The sequence below is a fragment of the Eulemur rufifrons genome, chromosome 6, assembly GCF_041146395.1.
Source record: "Eulemur rufifrons isolate Redbay chromosome 6, OSU_ERuf_1, whole genome shotgun sequence".
Taxonomy (NCBI): Eukaryota; Metazoa; Chordata; class Mammalia; order Primates; family Lemuridae; genus Eulemur; species Eulemur rufifrons.
Window position 1 is genome coordinate 104,331,542 of NC_090988.1, and position 19,404 is coordinate 104,350,945.

Here is a 19,404-nt window from a genome sequence, read left to right on the forward strand (position 1 = left end):
ACCATCACCCCTGACAGCAAGAGCAGGACAAGCACAGAAGGACTGGGAAGAGGTGACAGGAGTAGGCAATGCGTGGGAGCCACTGGTCACACAGAGTTAACCGCGGTCACCTTACGTGGGATCGCGCCAAACCCACACTGGCCACTGGGCTTCCGAGGGGGCTTCAGACTCCACCCAGGGCTCCCCAGACTCACCTGGCTGTCTTGCAGGACAGGCGTCCCAGACAGGGACACTGCTCTGGGGCCTCTGTGTCCCCCCGCCCTGCTCCTGAACATTCCCGTGCGTCACGCCTGAATTCCTTCCCGAGGGAGGAACCAAGTGGTACGACACCCAGCAACACAGGTGGGGTCGTGGTTACAAAAGGAAATAGGGGATGATGGGAAGAGCACCCCACAAGCACCCGCGGTGGGGTGGTGAGGAGGAGGGGGAGGGGGAGGGGGGAAGAGTAGGAGGGGGAGGAGGAGGAGGAAGGGGAGGAGGGGGAGGAAGGGGAGGAGGAAGGGGAGGGGGAGGAGGGGGAGGAGGAAGGGGAGGGAGAGGAGGAGGGGAGGAGGGGGAGGAGGAGGAGGGGGGAGGAGGAGGGAGAGGAGAAGGGAGAGGAGGAGGAGGGAGAGGAGGAGGAGGGGGAGGAGGAGGGAGAGGAAGAGGAGGGGGAGGAGGAGGGAAAGGAGGAGGAGGGGGAGGAGAGGGAGGAGGAGGAGGAGGGAGGAGGAGGAGGGAGGAGGAGGAGGGAGGAGGAGGAGGGAGGAGGAGGAGGAGGGAGGAGGAGGAAGGGGAGGGGGAGGAGGAAGGGGGAGGAGGAAGGGGGAGGAGGAGGGGGAGGAGGGGGAGGGGGAGGAGGAGGGCGGCCACTGCCCCCTGGCTCCTGGCTTCTCCCCCAGCTCCCCCACACCCCACGCCCCCTCGGGCCCCCGCCTGGCTCGGGGCGTACAGCTCCTAGGAAGGAGCGGGGTGCACACTCCCAGGTGCCAGCACCTCCCAAAGCTTCTGTCTGGGCTTTCTCCCACCGGCTCTAAAATCCGAATACTCAGGACGAACACGTGTAGATAGAGACCTCAGGCCAGTACTGAGCCCGGAGCAGCCCCAGACAAGGCGGCAGAGAGCAGGCACAGGACTCACAGGGAAAGCTGCCCGGCCGGCACACAGGAAGGTCGCCCGCACCAGCCCTCCTGCAGAGAAACGTGGACTAAACCAAGGCACCGTCCTTTGCCTTCAGCTCGGCAAAGAATTTTTTCAGGAAGGACAACACGCGTAGCCGGCAATGCCGTGCAGGGTAAGCGTGTGCCGGCACCCACACACACCGGCACTGGGCACCAGGCTCTAAGTGCAAGGATTCAAAAGGTACCCACAGCCTGGGCACGCCCCGCACCCACAGCAGAGCGAGTCACAGCGCCCCGAGCGCAGCCCCCGAAAGCTGCTCGCAGCCTGGGGAAAGCCCGCGAGTGGCAGACAGACAGGGCAGCTGCCTCGGGCAGCAGGACCGTTCCTTTGCACTTTCCGTGTTTTGTTTCCTGTCTCCACAATGGACACTTAACACCAAGTCCCACCAGGGCAGAGGCTCTGTCCTCCTCCCCAACGGCCCCCAGCACAAGGCACAAAGGACATGGGAGGCTCTGATCAGGACAGCGCTGCTGGGGGGGGGGGGCCTGCACTGGCAGTCAGGGCACGTCACAGGGGGACGGGGAAGCCCACGGCTCGCGTGGTGGTCACAGGGGGGACGGGGAAGCCCACGGCTCGCGTGGTGGTCACAGGGGGGACGGGAAAGCCCACGGCTCGCATGGTGGTCACAGGGGGGACGGGGAAGCCCACGGCTCGCGTGGTGGTCACAGAATTCAGAGTTCACAGCAGCATCTCTGATGTTTCTGTTAACTTACTTAGTACTGTACCTTTTTTTTTTTTTTAACATCAAAACCTGGCTACTGATGATCCTGACACATTTGTTTTAACCCACAATATTCACAGACTAGTTGCCAAATCACGAGACCGACGCTCCTTCCACATGACAAACCTGCTAAGTGAAGTCAGGAAGTCCTTGCCGTCCCTCTGCTCTGAGACCACACGCACAGCCTCACGCCCTCACGCGTGTCCCGGCGTCTGCGGACCCGGCCGCCTCTGCGGTTGTGGGCGTGAGCGGCGGACGGGCTCCCGGGTTCTGCTTCCTTCACGGTTCACTCCCCACCCTTTTCTATCCAATCTCAAGGAATGTTTCCCTTCTATTTAAATCATCACAGAGGCGATTTAGATGTGCTCCCACTGGCTAAATTTGGGACAATCCATTCATAAAAAATAATAAAGACTGAGCCAGGCACGGTGGTCACACCTGTAATCCCCGCATTTTGGGAGGCCGAGGTGGGAGGATCACTTGAGGCCAGGAGTTTGAGACCAGCCTGGGCAACATGGTGAGACCCCGTCTCCACAAAAAATATAAAATTAGCCAGGTGTGGTGCCGCACACCTGCAGCAACCAGGAGGCTGAGGCAGGAGGATCACGTGAGCCCAGAAGTTCCAGGCTGCAGTGAGCTATGGTCACGCCTGCACTGCAGCCAAAGCGACAGAGAGAGACCCCTTTTCTAAAAAAAGGTTAACAGTAAAAAATAATAATAATAAAGACTATAATTGACTAAAACATACTAAATGAAGCCCCGCGGTCCTGAGTGCCGCGAGACGGAGGCGGCCAGCGGCCTTCCTGCCCAGAGGCCAGGTCTCACCAGACGCATCTTCCCCGAGAGGCCCTGCGGAGCCCCAGCTAAAACAGCCCCCCACACCCCTGCCCTCCAGCCGCCACGTCCTGGGCCTCCTCACTCTCATCCCATCAGCAGCTGTGGTGGCACCTGTCCACGCCACGTCCCAAGCACCCAGAACGGGGCCCCGGTGTGCGGCCCCCAGCTTGAGACCTCCAGTGGGCACCTGACTGGACCCAGATCCTCTGCACTCAGGACACCACTGCTGTGACAAGTAGCCTCCTCTCATCTGGCACCCAAAGAACAGGTCACGGAGCAAGAGGGCAGGCGTGCCAGGAGAAAGGGCACGGGCAGCTCACGCCAGCCCACAACACCCACCCAGCAGAGGGTCTGGCCAAGGCCAAACACAACAGACCCGACGCGGACACCCACACCAGCAGAGCAGGTGTCACCCCACTCCCCAGCAGTTTTATGCTCCTGCGTCACCCCCAGGCTCGGGCACCAGCTCCTTGGGGTCACCCGGCACTGTCAGGAACTCCAAGGACGGCCTTCCAGCCATGCCTGCTTTTGGCGGGAGCTCCCTGCCTGCCCGTCATGCCAGAAAGCTCAATTAACAGTGACCAAAAAAATCACTACCATCTAAGCAGCAGCAACATGCCAAACAGACAAAAAAAATAGGAGCCGTGGCACTAACTGCGCCACATCCCCAGGGGGGCACCCGCAGGCGGCAGCAGGGACGGACTGGGGGGACGTTCCAGCCCAGGCCACCGCACGCCAGCAAAGGGGACCGTGCAGAGCAGGGAACCAGACCTCGGCGCCCCGAGTACAGCCACCGTCCACGGGCAGAGCGGCACCACGGACCACATGTGGCCTGGACGCCCGGCCAACCACCCCCTCCTTCCCCGCAGGCGTCCACACTCCATGTTTGTTTCCATTGTTCCCACTTCCGTGTTCCCAGGCACGGTCCTGGGCCCTGCGCTGACACCGCGGTGCCCCGCCATGAGAGGTCCTGTGCAGAAAGGAAAACAAACACGAAGGCAGAGGATGGGAGGGGCTCTGCCAGGACAGACAGGAACAGCACACCCCTCCCTTCCGGACAGGTCCGGCACTGGCGGGAGGCCCGACACAGACACACCGCGGAGAAACAAGACCTCCTCCCGCGGCTCGTGGCCGCCACTCCGTGGCTCTCACAAAAGTGGCCGTGGGAGCTGCTGCCTCCGTCGGCCTGGACCAGGTTGAGTGGGGTGTGTCCGTCCCCGAGGACGGGGAGCAGCTTTCAGACGGGGTCTCCCTCCCTGCCACAAGCACGTCCAGCACAGACACGAGACTCGGGGCCAGGCTGTTTCCAAGTTCCCATGCCACTGCGTGGACAGGCAGGAAGTGCTGGGATGACGGGGCATCGGCACGGAGGCCCCACAGCGGTGGCCCCAGCAGAGACCACGGCTTCCTCCCGAGGAGGGCAGACAGCAGGCCACCACCCCTTTGTCCCAAGCGCCCCTCTAGATAACAGGATGTGTCGGGCAGTACCCAGTGTGGGCAGCTTTCCCAGGACCCCGGCCTGGCCTTGGTGAGTGAGGGGAGGCTGGTGGCACCCGGTGGTGGCAACACTGGGACAAAGGCTGGAAGCCGGCGACACTGAGGAGGGCGAACACCAGCCCTCACGCTGCTGTCCCAGATGCCCCCAAGAGAAACACGGCCCTGCCGACCGCCAGCCCCGCCCCAGGGGGGCTCCTCCAGGGGGCTCCCAGCAGCCAGTCCCCACCAGCTTCAACTCTGCAGGGGCTCCCGGCAGACGCTCCCGGCACGATAAACGATGTGCTGCTGAGGGTGCGCAGGCGGGTGAGGGCCTGTGCCCACGGCCACCACTCTTTCCAAAGGGAATCTGAACGCGACTCCGCCCCCAGGCACAGACTCCGTAAACCCCAGCCCCAAAGCTCCCCCGGGGGAGCCCTGACGCCAAGAGGCTGTTCCTGAAAGCACAGCTGCAAAGGGGCTGTGGCTGCAGGTGCCAGCGAACAGGACAGCTTCTCTGCTCACACCTCTGTGCCTCCGCACACGCCCTCCCTTGCTCCTGGGCCACTCCTTCCTCCTTGCCACGCGGGAGCCCCTGCACACCCTCCAGCTCCACGCACGCGTACACACACACACACACACACACACGCACGCTCCATGCTCCCCCCGCCCCGTCCACGGCCCCCTCTACCGGCCTGAGAACTCCTGGAAAGCAGCCGCTGCTGCTGCTCGACCCCGCGACCCCGCGACCCCGCGACCCCGCGACCCCGCGACCCCGCGACCCCGCACGGCCCGGCACGCGCAGCCCAGGAGCTCAGTCAGAACCCGGAGCCCCGGCTGGGGAAGGGGCCCACGCACTGTGGCAAAGGGCTGTGTTCAGGCAGCAGAAAGAGGACACACCCCGTGCCCATCGCCGGGGAGAGGAGAAGCGAAATGTGCCCTTCTCCACCCAGCGGAATCTCACTTGAGCACGGACAGAACCGTGGACACACGCAACATGGGTGCACTTTAAAAACAGGACACTCCGTGAACCAGGCACAAAAGACCACGGCCTGGGGTTCCCTACATGCCAGCCAGTAAATCCGCACAGGCAGAAACCAGATTAGCGGTTGCCTCAGGCTGGGGGTGGGGACAGGGAGTGACTGCCACCGGACAGGAGGTTTCTTTGGGGAGTGAGGGCAGTGTTCTAAAATTAAACTGCGGTGACCGTTACACAACCCTATAATCTTACTAAAAATTATTTAATTGTACACTTAAAACAAGTTAACTTTACGGTATGTAAATTACATCTCAATGGGGCTGTTAAAAAAAAAAAGTCTAGAAATTCCATCCAGTTCAGTCTGGGTGTCCCCTAATCAGATTCAATTGTCAACACCACTGACATCCTCCCAGGAGGTAGAAAGACAGACAAAGCCCTGCAGGGACACCTATCTCCTTCCGAGCAGACAACACCCGCGGGCGGCTCTGGGAGCCAAAAAGGCCTGAGACCGTTCAGCAAACACCTGCCAGCTGGCCTGCAGAGGCCGTCTGCAACAGCACCTGTATTCAATGACCAACACTGGTTTCACCTCCTTTTGCCAGAGCCAGAAGCCCTCACCTGCACCTCACCTGCGGCCCGAGAGAAGAGGAGCAGAGCTCCCGGGAAGCTGCGCCCAGGCTCCACCCTGCAGGCCCCAGACAGGGCCAGCGGGCGGGGGCTTGCGCCTATCCGTCACAAGGGGAGGAAGTGTGTTTCCTCTCCTGCGTTTCCAGATGCTCAGAAGCTTCTGGATTGTGCTTTCTGTTGGGTAAAGATCTAGACTCGTATCTTCCGCTCACAGATGCCATCACTGCCAGGTAAGGATAAAACAAAAGTTTCTCGGAAACCACCCAACACTGTGGTAGAGTCTTCCCTCTCCCGGACTCCAGGGAGCTGCCGCGGTCACCCAGCGTCTCCTCTCCAGCCAGCCTGCGACTCGGTGGCAAGAGACGGCACCCTGCCATCAGCTGTCCAGGACGCGGCAGAGCTTGACTGTAAGTAGAAACCCCTTTTCCAGTTATGAACTAGTCTTTGCAAGAAAAGAAAGAAAGTTTATGGCCGGGCGCGGTGGCTCACGCCTGTAATCCTAGCACTCTGGGAGGCCGAGGTGGGCGGATCGTTTGAGCTCAGGAGTTCGAGACCAGCCTGAGCAAGAGCGAGACCCCATCTCTACTAAAAATAGAAAGAAATTATATGGACAGCTAAAAATATATATAGAAAAAATTAGCCGGGCATGGTGGTGCATGCCTGTAGTCCCAGCTACTCGGGAGGCTGAGACAGGAGGATCGCTTGAGCTCAGGAGTTTGAGGTTGCTGTGAGCTAGGCTGACGCCACGGCACTCACTCTAGCCTGGGCAACAGAGTGAGACTCTGTCTCAAAAAAAAAAAAAAAAAAAAAAAAAAAAAAAAAAAAGAAAGAAAGTTTAACCCTACAGCAACTTCACCAGCAAGCTCAAGGCAACACCAGGCAGGGAGCCACGCCTGCAAACCACCTCCAGGGCATCCCAGCCCCGCTCCTGGTGCGCTGGCCACGTTCCGGGGTCCCCAGCAGGCTGCCCCCAAGGGCCCCTCCTCAGGAGCAGCTGCGAGCGCTGAAGATAAGGACGCTGGACGCTGGGCAGACCCCAGCCACGGTTCCTCACCTGCACGGCCACAGACCACGCTTCTGTCTGACCGAGACAGGAGAAAAGGCAGCGAGCACTTTCTGCTCTTGGTTTGCTGCCCAGTTGAGTCCTTACTTTGTCCCCCGAGATGAACTAATTCAAAGAAACACTTTCTAAAAAAAAAAAAAAAAAAAAACTTTTAAAACATGAGAACTGTATTCCAGACTACCTGGTTGTCTTTGAATGGTTTGAATTAATAAAAATATCAGGTAATAGTAAAAAATAATACATTTCCCTCAATCCTTCCAGACTGAAACCTAGTTAAAGGATTAACAGCCGACGAAAGCCCGGCGCTGAGCACGCGGACGCCGAGCACGCGGACGCCGTTCAGGCAGGAGCGAGCCCCTCACCCGCACGGACCCCTCGCCAGCGCGCGGCTCTCCTCCGGACGACGGGGGACCTGGGCGTCGCCCTGGCTGATTCTGCAGCCTTCACATCTCCCCGTTCTCACGCCAGGGGCACGGCAAACATGCAAAACGGGCAGAAGGAAGGAGGGACGGAGGAACCCCTGGCATACCCGCTTGAACACAAGCTCTCGAGGGGGGGCAGCACCCGACAACGAAATATGCCGCCCAAAACAGGAGGCCCATGTTTAAGGAACTGTTAAAGAATCCACGATTCACAATGTCCAATATGCAACCCACTCAATTTAAAAACATATATGCATTCAAGTCAAGGTAAATAGGACAGAAAAATACAAAAATAAAGGGAAATAAAAACATGTACACAAAGATAACCATGCTCCACCATAATCCCTCCTTTAAAATCTCCATCGCCCTTTTGGAACTGTGTTTTTACGGCCAGGCAGCGGTGAATGTTCCTTCCACTCCCAGGGCCCTCAGGCAGCAGCTCCAAGGGTCTCGCCAGCTTTCCTCTGGCACCTGGGCGGACCCCCAGCCTGCGGCCCATGAGGTGGGTGCTCCACTGTCCTTCCCTGGGGGACTGCTTGGTCACCAAAGTCCTCACAAGGGTCACAAGAACCAGTTCCTCAGAAACCTAACTGTGGTTAATGTCGGAATATTCACAACGACGATAGCAAAGTCCGTAGCCTCGGCCAGTTTCCAGGCACAGAGCACCTGCCACTTACGGACATTTGCGTGCCACCAGCACAGAGGCAAAACGCAGTCTGCTGCCTCCTCGGCAACCCCACTGACCGGGCTGGTCCTCCTGACAGGAAGCCCTGTGACTTCTACTCACGGCATCAAGACTCTGCTTCTCCAAGGCGACTCACTCGGAGGCCGGGTTGGTTCCAAAGCAGTCCCTCCCATAAACCCAATGAATACACACAACAAGCAAGTGTGTACGATCAGCATAAAGCAAACACAGCTGTGTGCCCTAAACTCTCAGCGCCTGTGGGTGTCAGAGGCTCTATGAAACACCTCTCCATACCGGTGGTCACCAGCACTGACCACGTGCCGAGCACCATGCTAAGACTTGACTTCAGTTTACCCTTCCACAGCCCTGCACTGCCAGTGGTACAATTTCCATCTTACAGGGGATTTTTAAAAAGAGGCCAAGTGGCCACCCAAAGGCACCCAGCTAAGAAGCCCAGGGCTGGGGTGGCAGTGCTGGCTCTTCCAGAAGCCAGGTGAGCCCTCCCACGCGTGGCTGGTCCCCTGCACCCCACACGCTGTCCTGGCTCCAGGACGATCGCTGCCACACTCAGCACTACTTTGGTCTTTTCATTTGTCCCCCATGCTGCGGGTCTTCCCTGGCCTCCCCGTCACCAGACTCCGTGCAATCCGAAGGTAAGGATGGTTCTGATCCACCTTGGTCATCCTCGCAGCACAGCCACGGCCCTGCCCCGCAACCCCCAAGGGCCTGAGAGACAGGAATAAAATGTCCACCAAGCCTTCCACCTCCCTTGCGGGACCTCAGTGCCCAGACAAGCCCTTCCACCCCCCCAAAACCACAGCGGCAGCTCCCCACGCTCGCCGCAGGCCCCCGGGACGAGTGCCTGACTCGGAGGAGCGCTCCGGGCAAACCCACAGAGATACGCGCAAACGCGTAAGGACCGCGCCGTGGGCCGAAAGTGCCTGCCCTCTTGTTTCTCAAAAGGAAAGAAGTAAAAAAAAAAAAAAAAATTAAATCACTTTAGCCAGTATAACTTTTTGCAGGCCACGTGACGACGTTTTACCTGTTTTACCTTGTTTCTCTAATTTCCAGCAGGCTAAACACAAAAGCAAACGCGAGGGAAGCCGGGCCGCCGCTCCCTGCGCGCGAGCAGCTTCCTTCCTACTCCACCCTCGGCCGGCCGCGCGGCAGACTCCGGGCAGCGAGCCCTGCGCCTCGCGGGACCTGCCCCGCCGCACCCGACGGCGGCCCGGCTCGCGCCCTCGCCGCCTTCCGGCCGGTGTCTCACAGAAGTTGGGGTGCGTTACTTTCGGCTTTTCTCAAAGAGGCTGCTTCCTGCCGGCGCCCCGGTTCTCGCTCCAGAAACAAGTTCCCCGCAGCAACCGGGGCGCGCAGCACAGCCCCCACCGCCCGCACCCGACGCCCGGGAGGCGCGGGGTCGCGGGCCCTGACCCCGGACGGGCACGGAGCCGGACCGTGCCCGGGACGCGCGGCCCCGGCCCGGCCCGCCGCCGGCCCGAGCGGGTCCCGGGCCGCCGCCCGCGCCCGACACCCTCGCCCCGCGGCGGCCCCGCGCCCGGCCCGCCGACTCACCCCATGAGCCAGTCCATGGCTGCGCGGGGCCGCCGCGCCCGCCGCCCGCCTCGCTCGGCCTCAGCCCGGCGGCCGGAAGTAAACACTCGCTCGCTCGCTCGCTCCCACACGCGCGCCGTCCGCGCCGCCGGAAGTGACGCGCCGCGCGCAGCCTGCTGGGACGCGTAGTCCCGGCGGCCCCTGCGGCCCCGCCCGCCTCGCGCTCTGCCCTGCGGGTGCTGCTTTTGGGACTGTCCCCGCGCTCCCTGGACTCTCTCCCCCGCACCCTGGACTCTCTCCCCCGCACCCTGGACTCTCTCCCCCGCACCCCGGACTGTCCCCCCAACACTCCGGACTCTCTGCGCTCCCACCCCAACCCCGGTGCCCCGGACTGTCCCCCCTGCACCCAGGCCTCTCCCCACGGGCCCTGGACTGTCCCCTTTCTCCACAGGCCGTTCTCCTCACTCTGGCTGTCCCCCATCCCGGACTCTCCTCTTGAGCACCCGGGCCTCCCCGTGTGCCCCGGACCTTCTGTCCTTTTCTGTCCCAGGGCCTGGCCGGCAGCAGGTGCTCAGTGACAGCTTGTCAAAGGGCTGGATTCCCTGTTCTCCCTGGGAAGATGCTCGGAGGACCGGGAACCAGAGCTGAGGAAGCCTCAGCCACAGGGACGTCCTGCAGTGGAGGACACAGTCACTGGGCATCAGACGGGTGACAGCTTCAGGCCAGCTGACCTCACGCACTCCGGGGTCAGCCGGGTCTGCTGTCCCATCCTCAGCCAGGGGGAAGCAGCCCTTCCCCACTCAGAGGAGCCTCTCCAACGCTCCTGTCACCCCCAGGTCCCCTCCTGCCACCTGGCCTCTCCAGCTCAGGAAGGCTCAGGTAGGACGCTCAGTTGCCATCAACAGAAAAGTTTGAGGTGAAAACGAATGAATTAACAGACCCTGGGTAGCTCAGAGCATTGCCAGGAAAAATGCAGGACTCTCTCTCGAGACCTTGCATCTGGGAACGCCCCCGATCACAGTGGCCTCCTCTGAGCCCCTGAGCCCCTCTCTCCTGCCTTCCCCCCGCAGTGGAGACCAGCAGCCTCAGGAGGCTGTGTCATAGTTATGGTCAACGAGGTAAAAACAAGTCGCTGGGGGGGCTTCCCTGCCACGAAGGGAGCTGCTCCCGTGGGGGGTGAGTCCAGGAGGCCCAGGAGCCGTCTTGGGACCCCTTCGTGGGAGGCACTGACTGAAAACAAGGACCAAGACAAAAGAGCTTGGGACAGGGAGATTTTCAAACAGCTGCTACTCAGCCCTGGGCTGCTTTCTCCAGAGTTCTTGATGTGTGAGTTGCGGGGACCCCCGTTGGAATTTCTGCTGGTGACAACTGAGCCTCCTCCCACCCGAAGTGTGAGCTGCAGAGTTGGGGTAGTGAAGGGACAGTGCTGCCACCACAGGCACTGGAAGCCCCTTACCTCCTGGGGAAAGGCTGTTGACAGGGGAAGCCCAGGGCATTTGCCTGCACCCGGCTGGCAGCTTCTAGGATGGGAGGCAGACCGGCCTCCTGAGGAGGGTTCCCAGGAAGTTCAGGTACCCGGGAGGTGGAGAACAGAACTGCCCACAGTCCCCCTGCCCTGCGGTTTACACCAACACCGTCCCCCTCCCCCACACGACTCCGCCCTTAACACCTGAAACTACGCTCCCCAGGGGCCCAGCCCACTCTCCTGAGCAACTGCCAGGAGGACGCTGGGAGATTCCTGCTCCTCCTTAATCACCTGCATGGTCACGAGGCTCGTGGGGTCACCATGCAAACTTGACCAGCAGGAACCACCTGAGATAAAACAGCGAGGACAGAGGAAGGACAGGAGAGGAGAGCTCATTTAATATGTGACAGGCAGAAAACGCAGATACAAGCGAGGGTCTTCACTTGCACAGCTGCGTGTGGCCGTGGTTGATGACTTTCCTTCTCCCAGCCCCTTGGTCACTGCTTCTAGTCACCCACCAGCTGACACGGTGACCCAACCCATTGTGCGTCAGGAGGATGAGCCCTTGGTGACCCTGCCTTCTTTGGGCCACCTTAATCTTCCCTTATCTGTTCCCCGGACGCGGGCGTCCCAGGAGGCAGTGCAGGTAGCCCTCCAGGCCCCCCCCCCCGCCGTGTTCCCGGCACTGCTGGCGGGAGCCCCGTTGTGCCCGCAGTCCCTCCAGTGACCAGCCCATCGACTTGGAGAAGTTGTTCCACGTCTCCACGCCTCAGTTTCCTTTTTCGTGTAACGGGAATAGTAACATCACCAAACCTGTCCTGGGAATCTCTCGTGCAGTCCCCGGTGTGGGCCGGGGGCAGGGGAGCAGCGAAGTGTGACCAGGCGTGCTGGGGGCACAGTCACCTGCTGAGCTACCTCGCCTGTGCCCACGGCTCCCCGCTCTTCTGTAAAGATGGTGCAATGCTGGGCACACCCTGTGTTAGGGCTGCATTTTGCCCAGACCAGAAGGGGCAGTTCAGATCACACGTCATGTGACGTCCCATGGTCTTATGTATGGTCCGAGCTGGAACCCAGTGGCAAGCTAAAACTTGCATCTCGAAGAACCACAGTTTATTTCTTCAGAGGAGGTGGCTGTGCTCCAGCACCCTGGGGCCCTCCCAGAAGAGCTTTCCACAGATCCTCATGGCTCCACGGCCAGCACCGCTGCCTCTGCGGGGTCGTAGGGACGAGCCGCAGAACTGCTTGCACCGCAGCCTTGGCCACGCCTTCCTCTCAGTCTAGGGCACGGTCAAAGCGCGTCTACTCGGGTCTCTTGCTAACTAGTTAAGAACAGCACTGACAGTGAGCGCTGGTCAGAAAGGATGAGTCACCTGCCCGAGTCTATATCCACGTCCTTCTTCTCCTGCCGTCTCTTCTCCCATCCTCCTCCTTCCTCCTTCTCCTCTTCCTTGGTAGTGGAATGCAGAGCAAAATGACCAGATGAAAAACTCTCACCCAGCTTCCCCTGCGGCAGGGTGGCCAACGAGATGTATGTGGACGTTGTTGGGTGGCTTCCGGGAAATCTCACTTGTCCGTCCTCCCCATCCCAACCCTCATCCAGTCTCTTGCTTCCTGACCAGGATGGGAAAGTGATGGCTGGAGCCCTTGCAGCAATCTGGGAGTGTGAGGCAGGTAGCGATGGCACAGCAGAAAGGCAGAAAGAACTCGGGTTCCTGCTGAAACTCTGGAACCTCCATGGCAGTGCTGAACCTCTTACCTCTGTACTTATTTTAATTGAAAAAACTCTGGATTAAATTACTGTTCTTTCCAGTGTCTCCACCTGAAGCACTTGTAGCACTTGTCTCATTGATACATTCGTCAGAATGTGTGTCTGCCTTTTTCCTGGTGCTCAAGGTGGAACAACTCATCCTTTGCTTTGAAGGGAACACGTTGGTAGTCCCAGGCCACTGGATCCCCACAATCTCACCTAGGTGGCAAGCTCCTAATTGTCCACGGGATATATCCCTTTGGCAAGCACGGGTATTATTTAGCATCTGGAGTATCTAGGTCCTGGCTCCAGGGCCCATCAACATGACATCGTCCCTATGATTGAACGGTATGATACCCCGAGACACGCCAAGACAAATCCGTGTGGACTGCCTTGTGGCAGAGCACTAGAGCCACACCCCCTGGGCAAGGTGGTGGCGGGACACTGCTGCTCTCGTGTTCTCTGCTTACTGGGACCGGGGAGGGGAGTTACGTGATCAGTAGCTGAATCACGGCTGTTGATTTGCCCCGGTAAGGACGCCACATCTGGGAGACCAGCTGCAGTTGGAGTCACGATGTCTTTCAGTTTGCGGGAACCCACTGTCAGTCACCAGCCCTCCTCTGGCTCCTGCACAGACGAGACACGGGCGAGAAACTGGAACCACAGAGGGGCCTCCTTCCCGGCATCTGTCGGGCCCGGGGCGTGCTGCCCATCTCCGGGCATCCCTGGGGTGGAGCTTCGCCTTGGTTCACGGTTTTAGCAGGGACGAGGAACCAGGGAGCTTCCCCCTAGCCCTCTCTTCTTCCCGTTCGTGCATCGGTTTGGCAGTAAGTACCAAGTGTCAGCTGTATACGAGGCGCTGGCAGGTACTTGGAAACTGGCAGTGGACAAAACAGACAAAAACTGCCTTTGCAGGGTCCGGCAGCAGTGGACGGTCCACAAGAAACTAATGGGACATGGAGCACGTGGGAGAGCGGTGAGTGCTCGGGACAGAAATGGAGCCAGCGAGAGAAACAGGGGTGCCGGGCTGCGGGCTGAATCTCACCCCGAACAGGTGTGTTGGAGCCCTGACCCCCAGCACCTCCGGACGTGACCATATTGGGGACACAGTCTCACAGATGTCCTTCGTTAAGGTGAGGTCATGGAGGAGGGTGGGCCCTGGCCAAGTATGACTGGTGACCTATTAAAGGGGGAGATTTGGACACGTGTGGAGGGAGGACGGCCACCAGCAGGAGACAAGGAGGCCCGGAAAGGTCCTTCCCTCAGAGCCCTCAGGAGGAACCAGCCCTGGGGACGCTGAAGACTTTGGACTTCTGGCCTCCAGGATGGGGAGACGATGCATTTCTGCTGCTTGAAACCGCTCGGTCGCTGGCACCTTGTGACAACGCCTTCCTCTGCCCAGCTTGAGGGGTCTCTCGGGCTGCTGTGCTGGCAGGAAATGAGGGCCTTGGTTTCCCCAATTGTGCTTCACTCTAGACTGGGGACCCCCTGAAGGCAGGACCTGTGCAGAGACCCCCCCACCCCAGGCAGTTGCCCTCCGTCGTGGGATGGGGGGCCAAGGCTTCTGGGCCGAGCACGGCCGGACGGCCAGGTTTCGGGGGGAGCCGGCTCCTGGACACAGCCCCACCTGCAAGTCCTTCCTGTTTACTGACCCCGTCTGTCCTTCCCTCGGGCCCACCACTGCCCTCCCCCGACAGCCAGCAGGGACACGGCCGGTCGTTGCTCAGCACCCCCTCTTGTCCTGGGCTGCCCCCCGAGGCCTTGGCACAGGGTGGGCCTCGTGACACATGCCCGCCTACACTGCGAGGCTGGAGAACAATGGCTCCCTCTCACCTCGTGAGCTGGTCCTTGTGCCTGGGACGGTCCCAAGTGAGGCCGAGGGGAACAGCTGCCAGCGCCTGTCAGGGCAGCCCCTCCGCCCTGCAGGTCTGGTCTCGGGAAGGCACTGAGGGAAGCCAGTCTCCGGGGAGCTGTAGGGGGTGGGCGCCCCCTCCTCAGCCTCCCCTCCCAAGGCGGCAGCTCCTCCAGGCCTTCGCCAGCACCCCGCGCCCTCCTGCAGACAGCACAGTGCCGCCGTCCCGCACCTGCGCCTTCACTCGTCCCTGACCGTGATTGTGTGACGAGGAGACCCAGGCTGCCACCGTGCCAGGGGCTCATCCAGTGAGCAGGCCCGGCACCTGCTCCCAGGCCGGGCATCGTCCCCCCTCGGCCTGCCTCCCAGAGGGGACTGACTGTCTTCTCAAGACGGTCGAGCTGGGCACCCTGGGACCACTCAGGGACCACGTGCTCCAGGGAACAGGACAGCGGCCCGGACCCAGCACAGCTGCCGCTCGGGGGAAGGTGGCTTGTGAACAGAGCCATAAGTGGGTCTCAAGGAGGGTGGGCTGGGGGTGCCCAGCTGCCTCTCTTGCCTCACCCTGGCCCCAACCCTGGTCTCAGGAACCCCCATTCCAGACAGAGTCCAGACAGGAACGTGGGCGGGGGCCCCACAGGCCTGCAGATGATGCCCGGCCAAGCCCAAGCGTTACCTGAATCCTTCGGACCCGGGTCCCCAAGGGGCCTTCCCACCCCTGCCCCCCAGAGGCACCGCAGTCCTGCCCCAGGTTCCTGGGGGTCCCGCCCAATGAGGACGGGAGGGGAGGGGGGAGAGTGGTAGCAAAGGGCCCACGTCTTCTGTTCCTGGGGGAGGGGGTGTCCAGGGCAGGGCGGTGCCCGTCGGGCAGGGTCCTTGGAACGGCTGTCGCCTGGCACAGTGGCCAGAGCAGGCCGGGGGGATGGGGGCATCCCTGGATCCTGCCACTCAGGAAGGAGGTGGCGAGAAAGGGGTTCCCCTGGCGTGCCCAGGACCCAAGTTCCCAACTCCCAGCAGGAAGTGCGGAGCACCCTCCCTGCCCAGTGCCACACGCCCACATCCCCCGGAATTCTCAGGACAGCCTTGCCAGTGCCAGTCATCTGCAAACACACCCAAGGCCCAAGGCTGGGTCGGGGGTCACCTGCCTGCAGAGGGGCGCAGCACCGCAGAGCCCCCGCCCTGCCTGGGCAGAGGGAGCTCAGGGCAGGTGGCTTCCAGGTTGCTGCTGACTTCCCTGACAGGACCCCACAGGGTCACCTGCAGGCCACACCTCAAAGCAGAGACAGCACTGACTCACTGGCCACTCCTGGCACCCCTGCTAGGGGGAAGCCACCACCCCTCCCCGTCTGTGGTGCCAGTCCCCAACAAACCACCCTTTCTACGGCATGGCCCTAGGACACAGTCCACGCTCCTGTGGAGCTGGCCAGGCCCCGCCCCGGACCTGTGCTCCTCCCCACGCACCTGGGTGGGGACCTGGCCAGCAAACGGCGAGCGTGGCCTCCTGAGTCCTGGGCGGGCGCTGTGTGTGCCGCTCCTCCTCTCTGAAGGGAGCTCCTCCCTGAGAACCGCCCGGCCCTCCAGGCCTCTCTCCGCGCCTCCTCTGTGGCATCTCTTGCACACACCGTCACCGGAGCCGGTGGGCTCGTGGTGACCCCGTGCGCTGGGGACTGCAGCACACATCAGGGGGCAGATCCACAAAAGCAGGAGCGGGAGGGTAAGTCGCTGACATCCTCCCGCCCCCACTCCCACGTTACAGACGAGAAACTGAGGCCAGGGCAGGGGGCTTGCCCGGGGGGCCCAGTGAGAACGGGAGACCCAGGGCCGGGCTGGACGCAAGAGGCGGCACCAGGCAGCTCCCACCCCCTTTCTCGGGGAGGGGCCCTGAGGATGCTCTGCCCTCTGGAGCCCCCCATCCCCCTGGGGGCCAGGTCAAGGTGTGGGAGAGGCTGTCCTGGGGACCCCCTGCACCGTGGGAGGGAGGGGACGGTGCAGGTGGGCAGAGGGCAGCCTGGGGGAGGTGGACAGGCAGGGCCCAGCCTGCGTGGACGCTGCGGCTCCCTGTTCCGGCTGCAGCCCGGCATTGCTGGGCTGGCTGGGCCTCCCCCTCGGAGACCTCAGCAGGGCCCCTCCAGCTGGGTGGTGGAAGGTGGTGGGGACCCTGAGGCCTCACTCCCTGTCACCTTGCCCTCCACAGGCTCTCGTGGGGACCCTCCAACCAGCCTCGGCCTTGCCCGGTGGCCTCCCAGCTGAATGTCATGGCTTCGGACTCCAGCCAGCCAGTGGAACAGCATCGCAGAGCAGCCTGAGGTCAGGGGTCAGGCCACTGTATTCCCAAGGCTCTCTCCCCGCTGGCTGGGCAGGGCAGGCTGAGGGTCCCTAGGCCACGGCCCCTGGTAGGTGCCAGTGGATGGCACAGGCCCCCGAGGGTGCCAGAGACTCGGCCCTTCTCCTGACTCAGTCGCTGGCCAGCGTGGGCTCATTCCTTGTCCCTCTGTCCAATGGGTGGGGACCACTGGCTCACCCCACCAATATGTGCCACAGACTCCCTGGAGAAATGCCAGGATATAGGTTCCTGGGCCCTGTGCCCCCTGGAGCCTGGCTTCGCAGGCCGGGGGAGCCCTGCTGGAGGGTTGTGGGGTGGGGCTCCCCCAGCCCGGGCCCTGGCGGCTTTTCCTGATCAGACTCCCGTCCGCCCTGCCGAGGCAGAGCCTGGGTGCCAGGGCTGCTGGCCCAGCAGAGCGGTGGAGTGGTCTGGGGCTTGCCAAGGGGGCTGGAGCACGCAGCCCTCCCTCCACCGACACCGCACCTGTCAGAGGTCCAAGGCCTCCAGAATTTCGAGGAAATTTCCGTTGTTGAAGCCAGCCAGTGTCTGGGGTCTTCTTATGGCAGCCCAGAAAACTGCCACAGAACTGCGGGTCGGGGCTCTCGGTGGCCGGCTCTGCTGGGCCGTGGGGGCAGAGCCAGGGGAGTGCCTGGGCACGGGAGGAGAGAGGCGAGGGCGGCCGGAGTGTGAGACGGGCACCCGGCAGCCTGCAGGGCCCAGCGGAGCCGCGGCGGGCAGGCGGCTGGGCACACGCGCGCTCCCGTGGCGCGGCGCAGGTGCGGGCCCTGCGCGGGCTTGAGGACAGGGGAGCGCCCGCGCAAAGGCGCCTGCGGGCCGCGGGGCCGTCCTCCTCCCGGCGGGCGGCAGAGGGCGCCGGCGGGGTGCTCGGCCTGGGCGCGGGGGCCGCGGGGTGCGGGTGCGGGTGCGGGTGCGGGTGCGAGTGCGAGGCGAGCCGGGTCCGAGCCCAGGCGTGAGACGCGCGCACACTCCGCCTGCGGCAGGTGTTTGCCCACCTGGGCCCAGCACCCAGGGCCGCGCGGAACAGGTGCTCCCCGCGCCCTCCCGCCGCTCCCGCTGCGCCCAGGATCCCGGCGAGGGGGCTGCGGCGCTTTGAGGATGAGAAGCGGGCGGGCGTCGGGGCGGTGCCGCCTGCGGGGTATGAGGTCATCGCGGTCGCGCGGCCCTGGGTGACGGGGCTGTGGCAGGTTGGGCAGGCTCTGGGCTCCCGGGAGGGGGACCCCCTGGGGCTAGAATGTGAGGAGGCGCTTGGGGGGGTCCATAGGCCGCTCCTCCCGCATCTGCCACCAGGTGCTCCCTGCGGGCACCCCACACCTGGGCTGACACCACCGCCAGGTGCTGGCCAGGGGAGTGGGGGCAGCCACCTGCCTGGAGAGGTGGGACCCCCAAACGTCCCGACCCGACACCCCTCTCCGCCCTGAGTCCTGCCCCTCCCCGAGTTTCCTGTTAGGGGTGACTCGCAGGGACTCAACCCCTGAGTCCAGGCAGCCCACTTGTTCTTATCAGCTCTGAGACCTGCCTCCCGCCCCCAGGGCTGCCCACCGGGGAAATTAGGAGCAGAGAGGGGCCTGGGTGGGAAACTTTCCGAGAGGGAGGGTCCCAGCAGGAACTGGGCCAAAGTCACTGGGGTTCTCTGTTCCACTTCTGGGCCCCCATCCCGTGGGTGCCTGGCTGGGCCCGGGTGGGAGAGGGCGCTGATCTGCACCAGGAGCATCCGGGCTCGGGGCGGCCTCCCGTTGGCTGCAGCACGTCCTTGGCCAGGTGGGCAGAGTCTCTGACCAGGGCGGGTCCGGCCGATGATGTGGCGGAGGCCCATGGAGCAGGGCCTCCTTCCTGCCAGGCGCGGGCAGGCCCAGTGTCCACTGTCCCCGGCCCCGTGGGGTGTATCCGAGGGGTTGGAGGGATCTCCCCAGCCAGGGGCTTGACTGGGAGGGAGAATGGGGTGGAGAGGCACCGAATCTTCCTTCTGCTGGTCCTGGGGGCAACAGGAGGAGAGGCCCTGCCCTGCGGGTGACCCACAGCCGAGGAAGGGGAACTGTGGGCAGAGCAGGTCCCCATTCCTCCAGCCCTCGCAGCTGAGAGGCCCGCTCTGAGCCACTGCCTGGCACAGCCCGGCAGAGTTCCCGACTTCCCGCTGCCCACCTGAGTGTTTCAGGCGGGCGCAAATGCCCTATGGGGCTGGGGCGGGGTGGGAGGCTGGAATGGGCCGTTTTCCTCCTCTGGCGACAGATGCCCAGACTCAGCCGCCTCCCAGCCGGGCTCCAGGACTCCCCGCCCCCCCCCACGCGCCTCTGCACCCTGCCCCCGCTCTATTTCAAGCTGTCCCTGGCTATTTATAGTGGTGTCCGTGGATGGCGTCAGTGTGCCCACACACCCCCCCTCAGGCAGTCACCTGCCCTGCTAGGTCGGTCAGATGCTCCAGGTGTGGGGACACCCTGCAGGGGGCGCGTGTGAAGGAGTGGAGGGGACTCGCACTGGTG

At 62.5% G+C, this 19,404-nt stretch overlaps 1 protein-coding gene across 1 annotated transcript in view; it reads right to left on the minus strand.

Annotated features, from left to right (window-relative positions):
- The window catches only part of MOB2 (MOB kinase activator 2), a 47,063-nt gene extending 37,440 nt beyond the window's left edge, over positions 1 to 9,623 (minus strand). Inside the window, exon 1 of the mRNA XM_069470435.1 lies at positions 9,541 to 9,623. Within this exon, the coding sequence (XP_069326536.1) occupies positions 9,541 to 9,557 (17 nt within the window). The 5' untranslated portion in view covers positions 9,558 to 9,623. The remainder of the gene's footprint in view (positions 1 to 9,540) is intronic.
- Between the last annotated feature and the right edge of the window lie 9,781 nt (positions 9,624 to 19,404).